The 15109-nt window shown below is 45.9% G+C and overlaps 1 protein-coding gene across 1 annotated transcript in view; it reads right to left on the bottom strand.

The window, feature by feature from the left end:
- MARCHF4 (membrane associated ring-CH-type finger 4) overlaps positions 1-15109 on the bottom strand; it is a 78805-nt gene that overhangs the window by 23069 nt on the left and 40627 nt on the right. Inside the window, exon 3 of the mRNA XM_042827472.1 lies at positions 2491-2646. Within this exon, the coding sequence (XP_042683406.1) occupies positions 2491-2646 (156 nt within the window). The remainder of the gene's footprint in view (positions 1-2490; positions 2647-15109) is intronic.

Below are 15109 nucleotides of genomic sequence, written 5' to 3'. Positions count from 1 at the left end.
ATGTGTCCAAATGGGCAGAGAAATAGGCAGATCCTGGGGGGCGTGTGGGTGTTGGGTGTACTGCCTGGCTCTGACCAACTGGAGCGCAGCCATGCTCTGAGCTTCATCTGAACATCCTTCACTTGACGAGGAGGTGAGTTCTGTGTGGTCTTTGCCCATATGATGGTTGGTCTGGAATAAAGGGACGTCCCTGCCTTCCAAAGTCTGTGCTTGAGAAATTCAGAGCTTTCTAAAAAGAATAAAGCTGGGTAGAAATTCCAACAGACCCTGAGAAGAAAAGCCAGGAATTAATGGCTTTGCTAAGAGACATATCACTATGTCCAGGGGCCCCTGCTGACCACATGCAGGGTGAAGACTGAGCAGAAAAGTCACACTTCCCACCCAGCCACACTGTGGCATGTTTTTATGGCACATAGTACCAGAGCATCACAGCCTCTCTGCCTTCCTTTTCCAGCACTGGAGAATGGCAAGAAACACCAAGGAGCACAGAGGTGTGCATGGTGATAGGCTACAGGTCTCACATCCCTTAGTCCTCTTGGGAACTGCAGGCTTCATACATGACCCACATCCCACAGGATTTCACATGCTGTACTGGTGTAACACCTGCTTCCCAGCCGTGCCTTTGTGCTGACATCAGGCAGGACACTGGGGCACACAGCTGCAGCTCTGCAAGTGCAGCATTTGTTCCAGATCAAGTGGCTTTTCACTCCAATTGCTTCTTCCCACCCTCTGCTGATCCATATCTCCCATATTTCTGTGAGAGGCACTGTGAAGTCCCTGCTAGCAGTGAGAAGCCCTCAGAACACAGTCCCCCAGGAACCTTGCTCACGGAGCAGAGATGTCTATCTAGCTCTCTGGCTTGGCTGCCCCTGGCAGTCAGTTTTCATGTTTGTGGCAAAGGTCACTTTCTAACAGGGGAGACAAAAAAAGTGATCCTTCGGGCAGGCATTTTAAATGTGTTTACGGGATGAGAGCTCATTTGTGAATTGCTTCAAGAAATTTTAGCCAAGTGAGGAGTCATAGGAATGTCCTGAGTTGCCCTGAGCCGTATGGGGATGAAGAGAACTTGGAGGTCGTTCATTAAAGGCTGGCTACACACATATTGCAAATCTGCACCCACAAGCCTTTGACACTGCTCAGCATCGTTCCATCAACCTGAGGCTCATGAAGTATTCGGGCACTTATGGACCAGCTTTCCAGAAATAAACAAATGCTGCTCTGTCCACATATCCCCTGCTGTGTTTCAATCTGGACTGATTTAGTGGAGCCAAGAATCTCAAACACTCTGGGTCTTAGGCTTGGGATGGAACTACTGTTCTCTCCAGGCCGTGGCACAGGGAAAATTGAATTAGAAGCTGCAGGGACTTGCAGAGAGTAGGGATGCTTCTTCCTTCCCCCCAGTAAAATTTCCTCATGATGCCTCACTAATTTTGCTACTTCATTTCAACCTGGAGTCCTAAGGGCCGTGCCTCTTTCTCCACTGTTTTTAGTGACCTCGGGCATGAAGAAGGACACACACAGAATCACAGAATCTTAGAATCACAGAATGGCTGAGGTTGGAAAGGATCTTAAAGATCTTCCAGTTCCAACCCCCTTCCATGGGAAAGGTTACCACCCATTGGAAAGGATGACCAGGGTCCCATCCAACCTAGCCTTGAACACAGGCAGCCATTTGGAGGAGAGAACAGGGATTTGCATCCCCCGAGTGCTGTACAATTGGGTACCATCACAGGCAAAGGGTTTGCCTCCTGTTAGAAACAGAGAGATGAACAGAGAGCCAATGCAACCAAATGCTGGACAGATCAACATTCACACAAGCGTCCTGGTGTCTGAGCACAGCATGCTGCTGCAATGTCTCTCCCTCCACATGATGCTAATTAAGCAGTAGTGCCTGGGTCTAATGTGTTTCCTTATGTCTGAGGCACTAATGGTGCTCTGCAATTAGTCCATCTTCAGGTGTTGCTCCAGCAATAAATCAATAGCTATTAAGGATAAATTATCCCATTTTTAACAGTCAGACAGCTTTCTCCATTCTAAATCTTGATTTTAAATTACTAGCCTGCAGTGGGGTTTAATAAACCGCAGCGCTTTTGAACTCACAAGAGGAAAAAGGAGGGTCCTCTGCTGCCTTCCACAGGTACTTACATTCGGATGTGCTCTACCTGTTGTGTGCACACCTGCACACTGAGAATTAAGCCTGGAGAGACCAGAGCACCAGAGCAACCACCTCCAGTGCTGTGCCAGGCTATACTAGGACACAGGGAGCAGTGAAGTGAAAAAGGTATCAAGGTCGGAGAGGAGAGACAGAAAGAGCAGGGCCTGAGGGATGCCCCAGCACCACCAGTGAGGGCATGGGGCTCATTGGAGCAGCCCTACAGCCCTTCCTAGGGACCATCGTACAGGGAGGCAAAACCCATGCCAGTAAAATCTACTTGCTCCCAGAAACAAACAGAGAATAAATAGACTTTGAAATGTCTCTAGTACCTTTACCTGCAGAGGGTTCTTTGTGCTTATGGCAATGACGTGGTACTTGTAGTAACACAGCTCACAGCTCCAGCAGCCTCTCTCGCTAATCCATTTGATCAGACATGGCTGGTGCGTGCATTTCACCGATCCGTCGCATCGACACGGGCTCAGCAACTCCCCCTGGAAAAGAGAGATAGCACCATGAGGCTCCCTCCTCCTGCAGGGCACAGCAAGGAGGTCCTGCACAGACCTGGTGATGGCCAAAGTGCGCCTTCTACCACCCCTTTGCTCTTTGCCCCTTTTCACTTGGTTTGGCTTAGGTAATTGTGTTACCTCCCTGAGGATGCTGGACGTAGCAGAAGACATCCACATCCCATCTGCCTTGGGTCGGGAGGCCAGATCCTGCTCCTCCTAAGCCTGGGGGAAAACTGCCTTAGGTTTCAGGGCATCACATCAGAGCTGAAAGCCTGAGGAAGTGAGAGCCATGCTGGGCAAGAGTGATACTTTTTTTTATGAAATCTAATGCAAACACATTAATCATTTCATTTGCTTCAGCTAGGTGACCTAAAAATGTCATCTTCCATGAAATTTCAGCACAACTGTAAATAACTGTTTATGCTACAAAACCAGGCTCAGCCCTACCTGTCAGCCACTTTCATTGCACACTGGAGAGGACACAATGAGAGGGGAGCAAGAAAGGCTTTAGAATCCCCAAACTTTTTAAGGGCAAGCATCAGGACAGTGTCCCACACACCAGGATCTCTGCAGGGCTCCACAACGTGACTGCGGTTTGGCTTAACAGGCGGCTGGAGGCAGCAGGGATGGATGGGATGGAGCAGAAGCCAACAGTGACAACCTTTGTTAGGTCTCCTTGGTCTCCATAGTAAATGGGTCTATGAAATTCCAGCTGCTCAGAGCCAAGAGATGTCCAGAGACATCCTACACAGCAGTGGAGACCTGGTCCTGGTCCAACCCGGTCCTCTAACATCACACTGCTCCAACCCAGACAGCCCTGCTGTCTGGTGTTCCCTGGAACACAGAGATGAAACCCACAGTTCTTGGGCTTTTGCAAATCCAGCAAAACTGTGATTTATCACATTTCCTCCAGCCATGTGAAGTATGATATCCTTGCATGTGGCACACAGCTATTTTTGCATACTGTGAAGCCCAATTCTGTCCACAGCAGGCGTTCATAAAACACTGCCACACGCACACTTGCGCACACGTGCTCGTGTACCAACAGAAAAAATAAACACTGGGGGCATATTAAAGGCATAAATCCTTTGTATGCAAAGGAGAAGGAGCTTTGTCACTGGCTGTACAGTTTGCTCAGGAACAGTCCCTCAGCTGTGCCCTGAGAAATGGAATTTAAACTCCACGGCCATTTCTGTAGGTTTGTAGAAGACAGCTCTGCACAACTTGCTCTTCAGTGCCCCAGAGAACGGCGTTCCCACCAATGCTCTTTGTCACTGCTCTACAAAGATGCTCTGGATGGAGAAAAAGCTTCAGAAAGAGTGGTGAGGCACTGCAACAGCCTGCCCAGGGAGATGGTGGGAGTGGGCTGAAGGTTGGACTAGATCATAGAATCACAGAATCACAGAATCATAAAATCAGAGACAGATTAGGATTGGAAGGAAGCTCAGAGATCATCTACCTCTAATCTCCTTGCCATGGCAGGGTTGATCTTAGTGGTCTTTTCCAACCTTAATGATTCTATGATTCTGTACTGTCCCCCTGGAACAACCTGCTTTGTTTCCTGTCTAAAATAGGAGCTTGTCTTCAGGAGCAGCAAGGCCAGGCCAGGCTGACCTGGCTTTACTGCAGGAGTAGCATGCTGCTGGAGATGGACTGAAGCTGCTCCCACTCAGTGCCCATTGCAGTACATCAGCGCGATTAAAGATTGCCTATTTTCAGCCTGCTGGGAAGACTTCTGAGAAAGGATGGGAAAAACACTGTTGCCAGTGCATGCTTCTAAAGGTTGGTATATTCAGAGAGAAAATAGTGACATCAGGATCAGCATCAGCACTTCTGCATACTGATGTCAGTGTGTTGCCCTGGCCATTTTATTTATCATTTACCAGTGCTGGGAGCCCGTCCACATCCACAGGCTGCTTCCAAAGCTGTGATGGCTCACACATCAGCTGAAGGGCATAGGGGTGGGGACAGTTGTGTCATTTGACCAGGATGAGGTCTCTGGGCTCTCCCAGCCCCAGCTGTCCCAAGCTGCTCCTGGGAGCTGGGAAGAGCCACACGCACACATCCTGCCACCCCAGCTGCCAGAGTATTTTCCTATTTTGGAAACAGCTTACTAACCAGGATGGCTGTTAGTAATGCTTCCTCAGCTGAGCATTTTCCTTGCTCAGGTGTAACAAGAAGGACCAATTGTTGGCATTGCCTGCATGATCAGTGCACTAGAACAGAGCTTATCTCTCCAGATAAGCACAAGTAGCATCCAGTGCTCATAGGAGCAGCTGCATGCATGGACCTGACTGCTAGCATTTGTCTGAGTTTGTCTTGTTTGCAAAAGGAAACCAGGAATATTTAATTTTGGGTCTTCAACCGAGTCTTCTAAATACACTTAACTTCACATTGAATTTAAATGCAATGGGAAGTTTTATTATGGCAAATAAATGCCAAATGATTTCTATATTAGGAACATAATTACAGAGGAATTAACTCTGATGGCAAAGAGAAACCCATTGTTAACAGAGCTGGTAAACTCCAATAAATATGTGCTAATGATCTTTCTGTCTTCACACTCACTTACAGGAACCTCCATCCTTTCAAACCTAAATACATGCGTTGCTACCAGCAACTTGAATGCTTTCTGTGCATCCCCTCCTGCGTGTGAGTGCTGTGCCAGCCAGCAACAGACAACAGGGGACACTTAATAGCTACCTCTGAAGAACTGAAGCCACATGTTTCCATCGTGCTTTTTCTCTCAGCCATTATTGTGCACTGCATGAAATTCTCCAGCACTCTGGGACGCTGATGCTAAGCATGGACCCCACAAAGCTTATGTATTCCAGATGCTGGGACATCACTGGGAACAGTCACAGATGGGTGGCATCTGCCCAGGCCCCAAAAATGGCCCTCAGCCCCACCATTGGGTCCATATGTCCCAAATGGTCCCCAGCACCATCACTGGCTCCATAAGCAATGGGAGACTTGCCCTAAAGGCAGACCAGGTGTCTCTTATCATCAGTTTCTTTTTAAAGTAGTTCAAAGGAGCAGAAAACACATTTTCCCAAGATGCAGAGGATTGCAGGTTATTTTTTGTGCAATGGGCTCTGGAGGATGTTAGCACCTCAGTTAAGGCAGAGAATAATTCAAGCCCCATTCAGCTATGAAAGGGGATCAGTGGGAATGCTAAGGGCTGGTTCTGCTTTGGGACAATCCCTGTTGAAGAAAGGAAATGCTGGGTCACCTCCATTGCTGGAAATTGAAGTCAGATGTGAATTTTTGAGTAAGACAATGTCATTCTCAGGGCAGCCTCATGCACATACTTCCATCCGGTTCCCACTGCAAGCAGCCCCACCATCCTGCTTCCCCAGCACCAGGAGGCAGGCAAAGGGTCATGGAAATCTGTTCCACAAGAACAACCTCAAACTCTGCCTGAAATAGGGGATAATAAAGGATTTTCAGGAATGACATCTACTTATCTACAGCCCAAGAAGCAGAGAGCTTATAGAGCACATTGGGAATTATTTGCTTCTCCATCTAAAGAAGGATTTCCACAAGATAAATAACTTTGCCTAGGTGTTCTGGAGCCCACTTCATCCTAATGTCATTGAACTTGTTTTTGATTAGCTGATTTAAGTAATTCTTACTAAATGTTGCTCAGTTGCAAGGAATCAAAAGGCAAGCATCTCAAATATCACCTGCTGTGCCTCATCAGGTGTGATAATAGCACCGATTAAGTGAAGTGCCTTCAATGCAGAGAAATCACAGTGCTGCGCATGTGGAATCAAGATACCTGAATACTTCTGAGCTCTCTTGGGCGTGAGAGAGAGTTCAGCTCCAGACCTGAGCTGAATACAGAGTGGGAGCTGTCTCAGCATCAAGGAGAAGAGGTCTCCCAGTCTATAGCTCCTGGGCTTTCACCCAGTGCATACTGAGGCTTTAAACTTCTGGAGATTTGCCGTGGACCACGTCCATTTTGTGAGACGGAATGATCTCGTCTCTTCTGAAAGAGAAATTCATTGTTGTTTCACTCCGCTTCTTCTAATTAAAAAACAAAGTATTTTTGACAATACTTAGATTTACTCTATATGAGACAGAATAGTGAGCTAAGCTCTGTTCCCATGGATGCTGGGGATAAATCTGATGTGACTCCATGGAGCCAAACAGCTCTTCAGCTCAAATCAAGTGCCCTTAAGTTATGGCTTGTACCAAGTGAAGAGGTTTTCCATTAATTTTTTTATACAATTGCCTTTTTTTTTTCCTAGTGAAAAAGCCTCAGCTAAATAGAATTTTTCTAAATTTACCATTTATTTTTCTTGGAAAAAAAAAGATACCAATTATTGCATATTGTATCTAATCCATTGGGACCTTCACCTTTCTACTTCTTCAATCCTCATCGGATCCATCAGTGCGTATTTTAAAAGTATAAAGTTAATGCTTTCAGCATGCGAGTACCATATAATGCAACTCTTCTCAGAGATGTGCTCATAATTCAGCAAATTGAACTTTCCCTGAGAAGCTGTTCATAAAGATACCCAGCTAATGGCCATTTCAGACAACATTATGCCATCAACCGCTAAGAAGCAGCCATGGAAAATCCACAGAAATGGACGCTGGTTAGATTCTCCAGATGATAGATCCCATTTTCAAAGACAGTGAAACAAACAGCATAGACCTTTTGGTGTTTTTTTTTTTTTCTTTTTTTTTTCTTTTCTTTTTTTCCCAGAAAAAAGCCTCTGGCATGACAGCTGAGAGAATCTCTATTCTGCAATATTTGCCCCTGTTCTACATTATCAACCTTGAGTGGCTCCCATGCAGGCAGAGGGCAGCATTAGCAGGGAACCAGAGGGTCTGCATGCACTTTAATTGGAGCCCAGTAACAATGCAAAGACAGAAGTCTAGAGCATCTTCCCAGTGTTCCCAGCATCTCTCATCTGGGAACTGGCCTGTGTTGCACCCACAGGTATGCTGGTATAAGAGCTGCAGTAAGAAATAATGTGAGTGGTTTGGTTAATTTTATCTGCAGTAGCTCGGCAGGACTCAATCATTTCATTAAGACATGGCCCTGATCTGCTTTTCCTTTCTGCCTCCCAGACCTGAGGAGACGAATATGCAATTACAAAGTTCACTCATGTAGAGCCCTTCATTTACCAGGTAGCTACGTTGCGCTTTTTCCAAGCGTTATGAGGTCCATGTGGCAGGACATGACATCTGAAGTAATTCATTTTTTATATGCTGATTAGAAGAAATTAAAATGGTTCTCAGAACATCCCAATTTGGGTGAGATCAAGCTCCTTATGACTACAGAACATCTTTGTGGGGAAAGCATTTCATAGAATCATAGAATCATTTAAGTTGGAAGGGACCCTTAAGGACCATCTGGTCCAACTCCCCTGCAATGCTGCAGCTAAGAGCTGAGGCAGAGCTGCCTCATCTGGCAGAAACCAGCCAGGAACACCAAGGGTTTCTCTAACAGGTACCCAACAGTGTGGTTGGTGGTGTGGCAGTGAGGCTGCTGCTCACAGGATGCACACATATAGTGGTGATGGATGTTCTGGGAGGATCTGAGTGGGCTCACATCCACCCATAGCAGTCACATCTCTCAGCAGGGCCTGGGGAAGGACCTGTAGGACAGCATGTAGCTGTACCAGCGTGAAGCTGGTAGCAAAAACAAACCATGTGAAAGAAGAGCAGGTGGCTTAATCCCCAAATCCCCTTGCCTCTCTTGACATCACTCAAGCTGAGAGAAGCCCAAGAGGACAGAGCAAAGGCACTGCCTGCATATGCCAGGAGAAGCTGCACAATATTAATTCTGATTTTCTGCTGTCCTGGCCAAAGACCTCCTGCATCTGAAGCTGCATGAATCCATGTGTTTCTGTCTTTGCCTGCATATGCCTCCTGGTGAAAAGTCTTGTGTTTTCCTCCTCCAGCAGAGGAATGCAGGCAGCCTTCCTTTCCCAGGCAGAATACAAAACAGCAGAAAATTCAGAAATGAGTGTAGAACTCTGTAACACCAGAGAAGAGGACCACAAATGCCATTTTCTATTTCTTTCTTTTGATCTTCCTATTGCAGAAAAACAGTACTCAGTGCACTGAACTCCACACCGAGATGCACGTATACAAAAACAACACCAGGGCTCTGAGGTTTGGGCACTGTCAATATATAGGTACATAGGGCTGATTTGTTATCTGACTGCAACAACCTTTTGAAGGTACACCGATTGGCAATTTGCATATTAACAAATACATCAACATGGAAGCGGTGTCAGATGTTATGCACAGCTTTGTTCCACTCTCGAGGTGGCCTAATTTCAAAGTGGCCAGTAGGAAAAACTCATCTGTATCCTTCAGCATGAAAGATGCTCTATTGAAATAAGAATTATTAGCCTCTCTGTTGTTGGTGGTTATTGTGCACAATCAGATTGCTTCTGCCACTTCCTTCCCAAGATCTGTACTATAAGATACAGAACCTGTTTCAGCCAGATGATGTTTCCCTTACTGCACCTAGATTAGATAATTCAATCAGATTGGCCTTGCCACGTCCTCCTTAGCTCAGAAATAGGCTGCTTTCATCCAAATCAACATGTCTGCTCCATAACAACATGCAATTCCCTCTGCAAGTTGTATCTCTGCACAGGCAATGTCCAAGTGCCTGGTCCTGGCTGGGCTTTTATTTTTCCTTGGCAATGTCTAGCATCTTTCTTCACACCAACCCAGCCACTCTACCCTACTTCTCAGAGCACTAAACTAAGAGCACCATGGCAGCGTGCCATGTAACCATCTCCCTTTCCTGATGATGACCTGCTGTCTTCTGGCAAAACCAGGTACTCCTTCACTATCATTTTCTGGGATGGATAACTGCTGCCAAGCACCTAAACAATTAAAGAAGTCATATCTGTTGCAATAGAGTCCAATTCAAAAAGGAAAACCACTAGTTGCTCTGGTTTTCCTTTCTTCCTACATTTAACACCCTTACCCAAAAATCTCATCTCAACAATCAGCATGCCCAGACTCTTTCCCCAGATTTGCTCTCAATCTCCTCATGTTTGAGATATCCCTTACCCAAGCATAGGACCTTGCACTTGGCATTGCTGAGATACATGCAAGCCCACCTCTTGAGCACATTGGTGGGCCCAGATGGGGTCCTGAGATCTTTCACTGCAGCATTCCTGGACTCCTTTTTTATGCTAGAAAGGTTTTAAGAGGTTTTTGCAAGTTCTTCTTGTTGTTCTTTTTTTCCCCAGTTGGTAAAGAGATGAGCTCAAAAATTATCACTATTCATAGAGGTGCATTACCTGGAAGAAATCCCACTAATTGTGAAGATTTGTGTTCAGGGCAGGGTAGTGTGTAATCAGCTACTCATCTGCTCCTTAGTGCCAAACACTGAGATGTTTTGTCTGCAGAGCTGAAAGCATTCAGGCAAGACTAAAGAAACTCATTACACAGCCATCACCCTCTGTAGTGATGCTCTGAAAATAGGGAAGAGCTGTGGCAGCTGCAAGTGCTCCTCACAGCCTGAGGTGCCCCTGGGTCAGCATGAGCAGAGTGAGCCCCAGCCCTTCCTGCAGCTCCAGCCACACCATGCCATTGGCTTTTGGGCAGTCTCTGACAGTGGCAATGGCCTGGGACACAGTGCATCGCACACCAACATCTGCTGAACGCACCAGACTCCACCCTTATAAAGCTCCAGTTAAATTGAAATGGCAGAGAAGGCTTGGTGGGCCTCAAAAATCCCCAGCTCTGCACATCAGCTTGACCCTGTGCTGCCACTTTGGCTGAGAGCAATATTCTCCCTGTCTCTACCACCTATATCCTGCTTCTGTGGGACCATCAAAGAGGGGAAAAATTGCAGTATCTGCAAGCAAGGAGAATGTATTCTCCAAATGAGTGGTCAGGAGCTGGAATGGTCCAGAGAGGTGACCATCCCTGGAGGTGTTCAGGAAATGTTCAGGAAATGTTTAGGTGTTGTACTAATGGACGTGGTTTAGTGAGGAAATTATTGGTGGTAGGTGGACTGGATGATCTTATAGATCTTCTCCAACCTTAATGATTCTGTGATTCTATGATTCATCTTGAGAATTCAAGGGACTTTTTACAGCCTCTGTGCCTTCAGATAGAAGTGCTCCTTCTGCATCCCTCAGTTTATCTCTGTGGTCACCACAAAGGATCTCCAGCAGCTTTGCCCCCCTGCTGCTAGGAGGAGGGCGAAAAAGTCCTGGTATTTTTTTTATTTGGAAATATTAGAGATGGAAGTCTGCCTGCTAACAGTGCCAAACAACTACACTGAGGTTAGATCTTGAAATATGCCCTGCTGCGCTGCCACGTGCTTTAGGGCCATCTGGATTACAGAGTGGGCAGCCCAGGTTTCTCCTGGCCTGGTTATATTCACTGATAATAGGAAAAAAAATCTGCAACTATTAAATCTGCTTGTGGTTACAGGTGAAGATCTCCTCCCCCTTAAGTAGTCATATTGGAAGGAAGCCAGGACACGAGCTGAGTGTTTCCCCCAAGGCAAGCCAAAAATATGGGCGTGCTCATCACTGCAGGAATGATTTTATTTGCCTGCAGGTGACTTGGGCATGTACTGGCAACATCAATGTTTGGGTAAGGAAGAGTAGGGAGAGAAGCAGTCACCTTGGGGCAATGCCATGGAACGGAGTGAGGTGTGAAACTGCAAGACAGGAGCTGTGGTGTGAGGAACAGAGGCAACGGCAGGTGCTGGACACAGCCCGTAACAGTCATCTCTGCACCAACAGCAGCGCTGGCTAGTGTTTTAGCAGGTTTTCCATCCTATAGGTTGCAGTGTGGCACCAGTAAGGGCGTACACAGGTTTTGCCCTTTGCTACTCAGTCACAGATACAGTCACATGTAGAAAATCTTTCCTGTTCCCATGAACAGGAAGGGTCCTAAAAAAACCTGGAATATGAAGTAGTCCTATCAGCCTTCCTTCTGAAGTATTAACGTTGATTTAATACTAAAAGTATCCTAGCCAAACTGGAAAGCATATCCAGGAGCCTAACCTCCTAAAAGATGGTCTAGGGTGGAATGTATGGCTTCTCAGGCTCAGATCACCTCAACATAAACCATTCAGCAACACTACAGACACCCCAGGACAAACGTGCCCAAGCCCTCTCCTTAATTTGGTGATTAAAGTCACTTGTGGTAGGAAACCAAGCTAATCTCCAGAGTACTCTTCCTCATTATCAGGTGCACCTGAACATCTCATGTACTCCTTTTAAGAACAGAAAGCAAGAGCACCTTTGGTTTTGGATGAAGTATTTTCTTACTTCTTGTCCTGAGGTCCTGTTGTTCAGCTGCTGGAGATGGGCCCAATCTAGAGCAGGTATGTTGTTCAAGGTATTCTTTATAAACGTGAGAGACCACTGTAAGGAAGCCTCATAGTCAGCTAACTGTTGGAACAGGTCTAGAGGAATGGCAAGAAGATGATCAAAGAGCTGGAACACTTCTCCTACAAAGAAAGGTTGAGGGAGTTGGGCTCTTTTAGCTTGAAAGAGAGAAGGCTCTGGAGGGGTGTTGTTTTCCAAATCTGGGAAGATTTGGTTGGTTCTCTTGTATTGTTCTGGCACTTGAGTTGCTGTGAGTTGGGTCCCCTCTCTTTGCTAGGCTGGCTGTAAATCAAGTGGGTACGCACTAATTGTTTTGATGGTACCAGCGAAAGGGCTATTCCCATAAAACTGCTTCTTAATACTATGTAAAAAATAAAATCATGGCTAGCAGAAGGCTGTTTTGTTGTTTGGGATGCTTTTCCTCAGGGCAGTGAGTTTCTTCTCCCAGATGGCTTGTTAGATTCTATGTAGGTGTGGTTAGAACTCTTATGACAAGGGATCCTCAGACCTGTCTATCAGACAGACGTTGTCTACATGGGAAGATCTTGGGGGATGTTTCTCTGCAATTCAGCGGTAATTGTAACAAAAACACCCAGGTTTATTAGCAATCTGGGATCTGCTGAGTGATAAAACTAAACGAGTAATAAACTGTTTACCAGTTTGAGGCTTACTTGCTCCCTCACATGTGTACAAGTTTGGAGCTGGTAGCTTTCAAGGATTGTGGTTGATATTTCTTACCCTGGTTGAGACTTACAAAACTCAAAGGATTCAGCAGAGGGGAGCAGGGGAGCACCTGTACTGTAAGCCCCCCAGAAGGCTACAGAGGAATGGACATCCTTGGTGTATGGACATGCTGAGAGCTGCAGGGGCAATGAAGAAGAGCAATTATTTAGTGAAGTTAAAGGAGATGTAGGGAAATGTCCTTCCCTTGCATTGGCTATGGCCCATGTTTTGTGTGTCATGAACCATAATTCTTTTCTATTTGTAAATGCCTCATCTGGGCTGCTGATGTATTATATTAGAGATGCTCCACCTTCTGGGAAGCTCATGACTTGGTTACTTAAACTTGCTTATGATCTTCCTCTTAAACTCATTATAGCTATAGTTATACCCACTTTATTCCACTTACCGACCATCTGGGGTGGCTTGAGTAGCCATTTTTCCTCCCCAGAGTTTCCTTTTGTGTATTTCCAGAGAGAAATTGCACCTCATGTCAGCTGTTATTTTTCCCTGGTCTCCAAGCACTGTGTTTCTTTGTAGCCTGTTTCTAAGTGTTTTGCTCCTTGCCCAGATCTCCTAGCTCCCAGCCAGAGGTGTTAATGCTGCATAAGTGCAGTGGGGGTGTCCCTGTTTTCCATCCTGTTGCAGGATGGCAGTTGTACGTCTCAGCTTATTAGTACCGTAGTTGTTTGAAGTTACCATAAGGTTCAACTACACCACCAAGGTCTTTTTCTACTACGTACAAACTTCCTCAAGGAGCTCGGTTGCCTTTCCTATGTTCGTAATTTTTCTGAGGGAAAAATATAAGACATGAGAAGAAACTCTTATTTTTTGCTTCTGATTCATGCAAAACTTTGTAGCAACAAGTGTAGGAATATTATTTGTACCACTCCATGTACATTGGAGCTTTGAGCCTAGCCTACAAGAGATGTTATCCCAGGGGAAGTCTCACATTTATCAAATTGCTAAGGTGTGCACTGGGGACTGAGGTTTTACGAGGTGATACCCTACTTCTGGCACTGTTCTGCAATAGACTGGCTCCAGAACAGCCCAAGACTGAACTGGCACTGTGTTTCCTCCTCATGTAGAGGTTGGAGAAGTCTACTAAGATCATCTAGTCCAATCGTCAACCCATCACCACCAATACTGTCACTAACCTTGTTCCTCTGTGCCCCGTCTACCCTTTTCTTGAATACTCCAGAGATGGTGACTGCACCACCTTCCTGGGCAGTCTGTGCCAATGCCTCACTGCTCTTTCAGAGAAGATATTTTTCCTAATATCCAACTTGAACTTCCCCCAGTTCAATTTAAGGACATTACCTCTTATCGCTAGATATGTTCTTTAGTCCCAGGGCAAGGATCTGAGTTATTCCTAAAGCCTCAAGTGTTTTTACATGACAGAAAGCTCTGGTTACAAAAAGGCCAAAATGAGGACAAGCATGCAGTGGCAGAACAAAGCAAAAGCCCAGATGAGCTAAGGATTTTTTTTTTTTTTTTTTTTTTTTTTTCCCCACCAAAGCTGAAGCCTTGGGGATGCCACTTGACTGCACCTCCTCCCAAGGTGCAGTGAAGCTCCTAGCTGGGAAGTCAGGGATCAGCAGTGGGAGAACATCTGCTCCTGCAAGGCAGGATTTCTTTGTTTCCTGCTCGTCAGTTCAAATGTTACATTGTTCAAGCAATTAATTGTAAAATGGAATTAAACAGCTCCTTTCATTTTCTATTGTAATTGTTTTATTGGTGGTAAACCTTTTCTGCTGCACTGCAATTCAGTGTGCATGTAACAAATGTACCAATTAACTAACTGCTTCTAAATTGACTTGCTGCAACCAAAGGGAGCTTAACCTGGCTATGACTGAATTTGAATGCTTATCCCCCTTGAGAAGGGGAGGAGGGGGGGGGTGTCAGGGCATGAGGCCAAACAAGGACACAAGGTTTGTAGTTTACTTGGTCCCCTGCACCTCTTCAGCTGCTCTTACATATGAGGCAGAGTGCTGAGTGGAGGCAGAAGCTCAGACCAAGGTTATATTTGGCACCACTGGCACAAGGCAGTTCTGTTCCCACATGAGCTCAGGCTGGCTCTACTGGTGTAATATTATGGCCTCAGGCTCATGAGATGCACAAGCCATCATCTGTGTAGTGTTTTCCACTGTGATCTTCTGAAGGTTGTGGTTATTTTCAGACCTCACCTTGTGAAGTCAGTGGGAGGTTGCAGGACAGATCCCTGAGTGCCTTCTGAACCCCTTTGGTGCATCAATTCCCTGAACACATCAGTAAAGGTGCACAGTCAGTGGTGCTGGAAAACAGCGGCCTGCTGAAATGCTTCCAAGCACTTTTTATTTTTACAGAGGAAGGGCACAATCCCCAAGTTGATGTCTGAATTCTCCTATGGTTTA

Source organism: Centrocercus urophasianus, unplaced genomic scaffold (assembly GCF_019232065.1).
Source record: "Centrocercus urophasianus isolate 14NV4802_14NV808 unplaced genomic scaffold, USGS_Curo_1.0 seq_28, whole genome shotgun sequence".
Lineage (NCBI taxonomy): Eukaryota > Metazoa > Chordata > Aves > Galliformes > Phasianidae > Centrocercus > Centrocercus urophasianus.
Note: the sequence above shows the minus strand (reverse complement) of the source record. Positions and strands in the feature narration are given on the sequence as shown.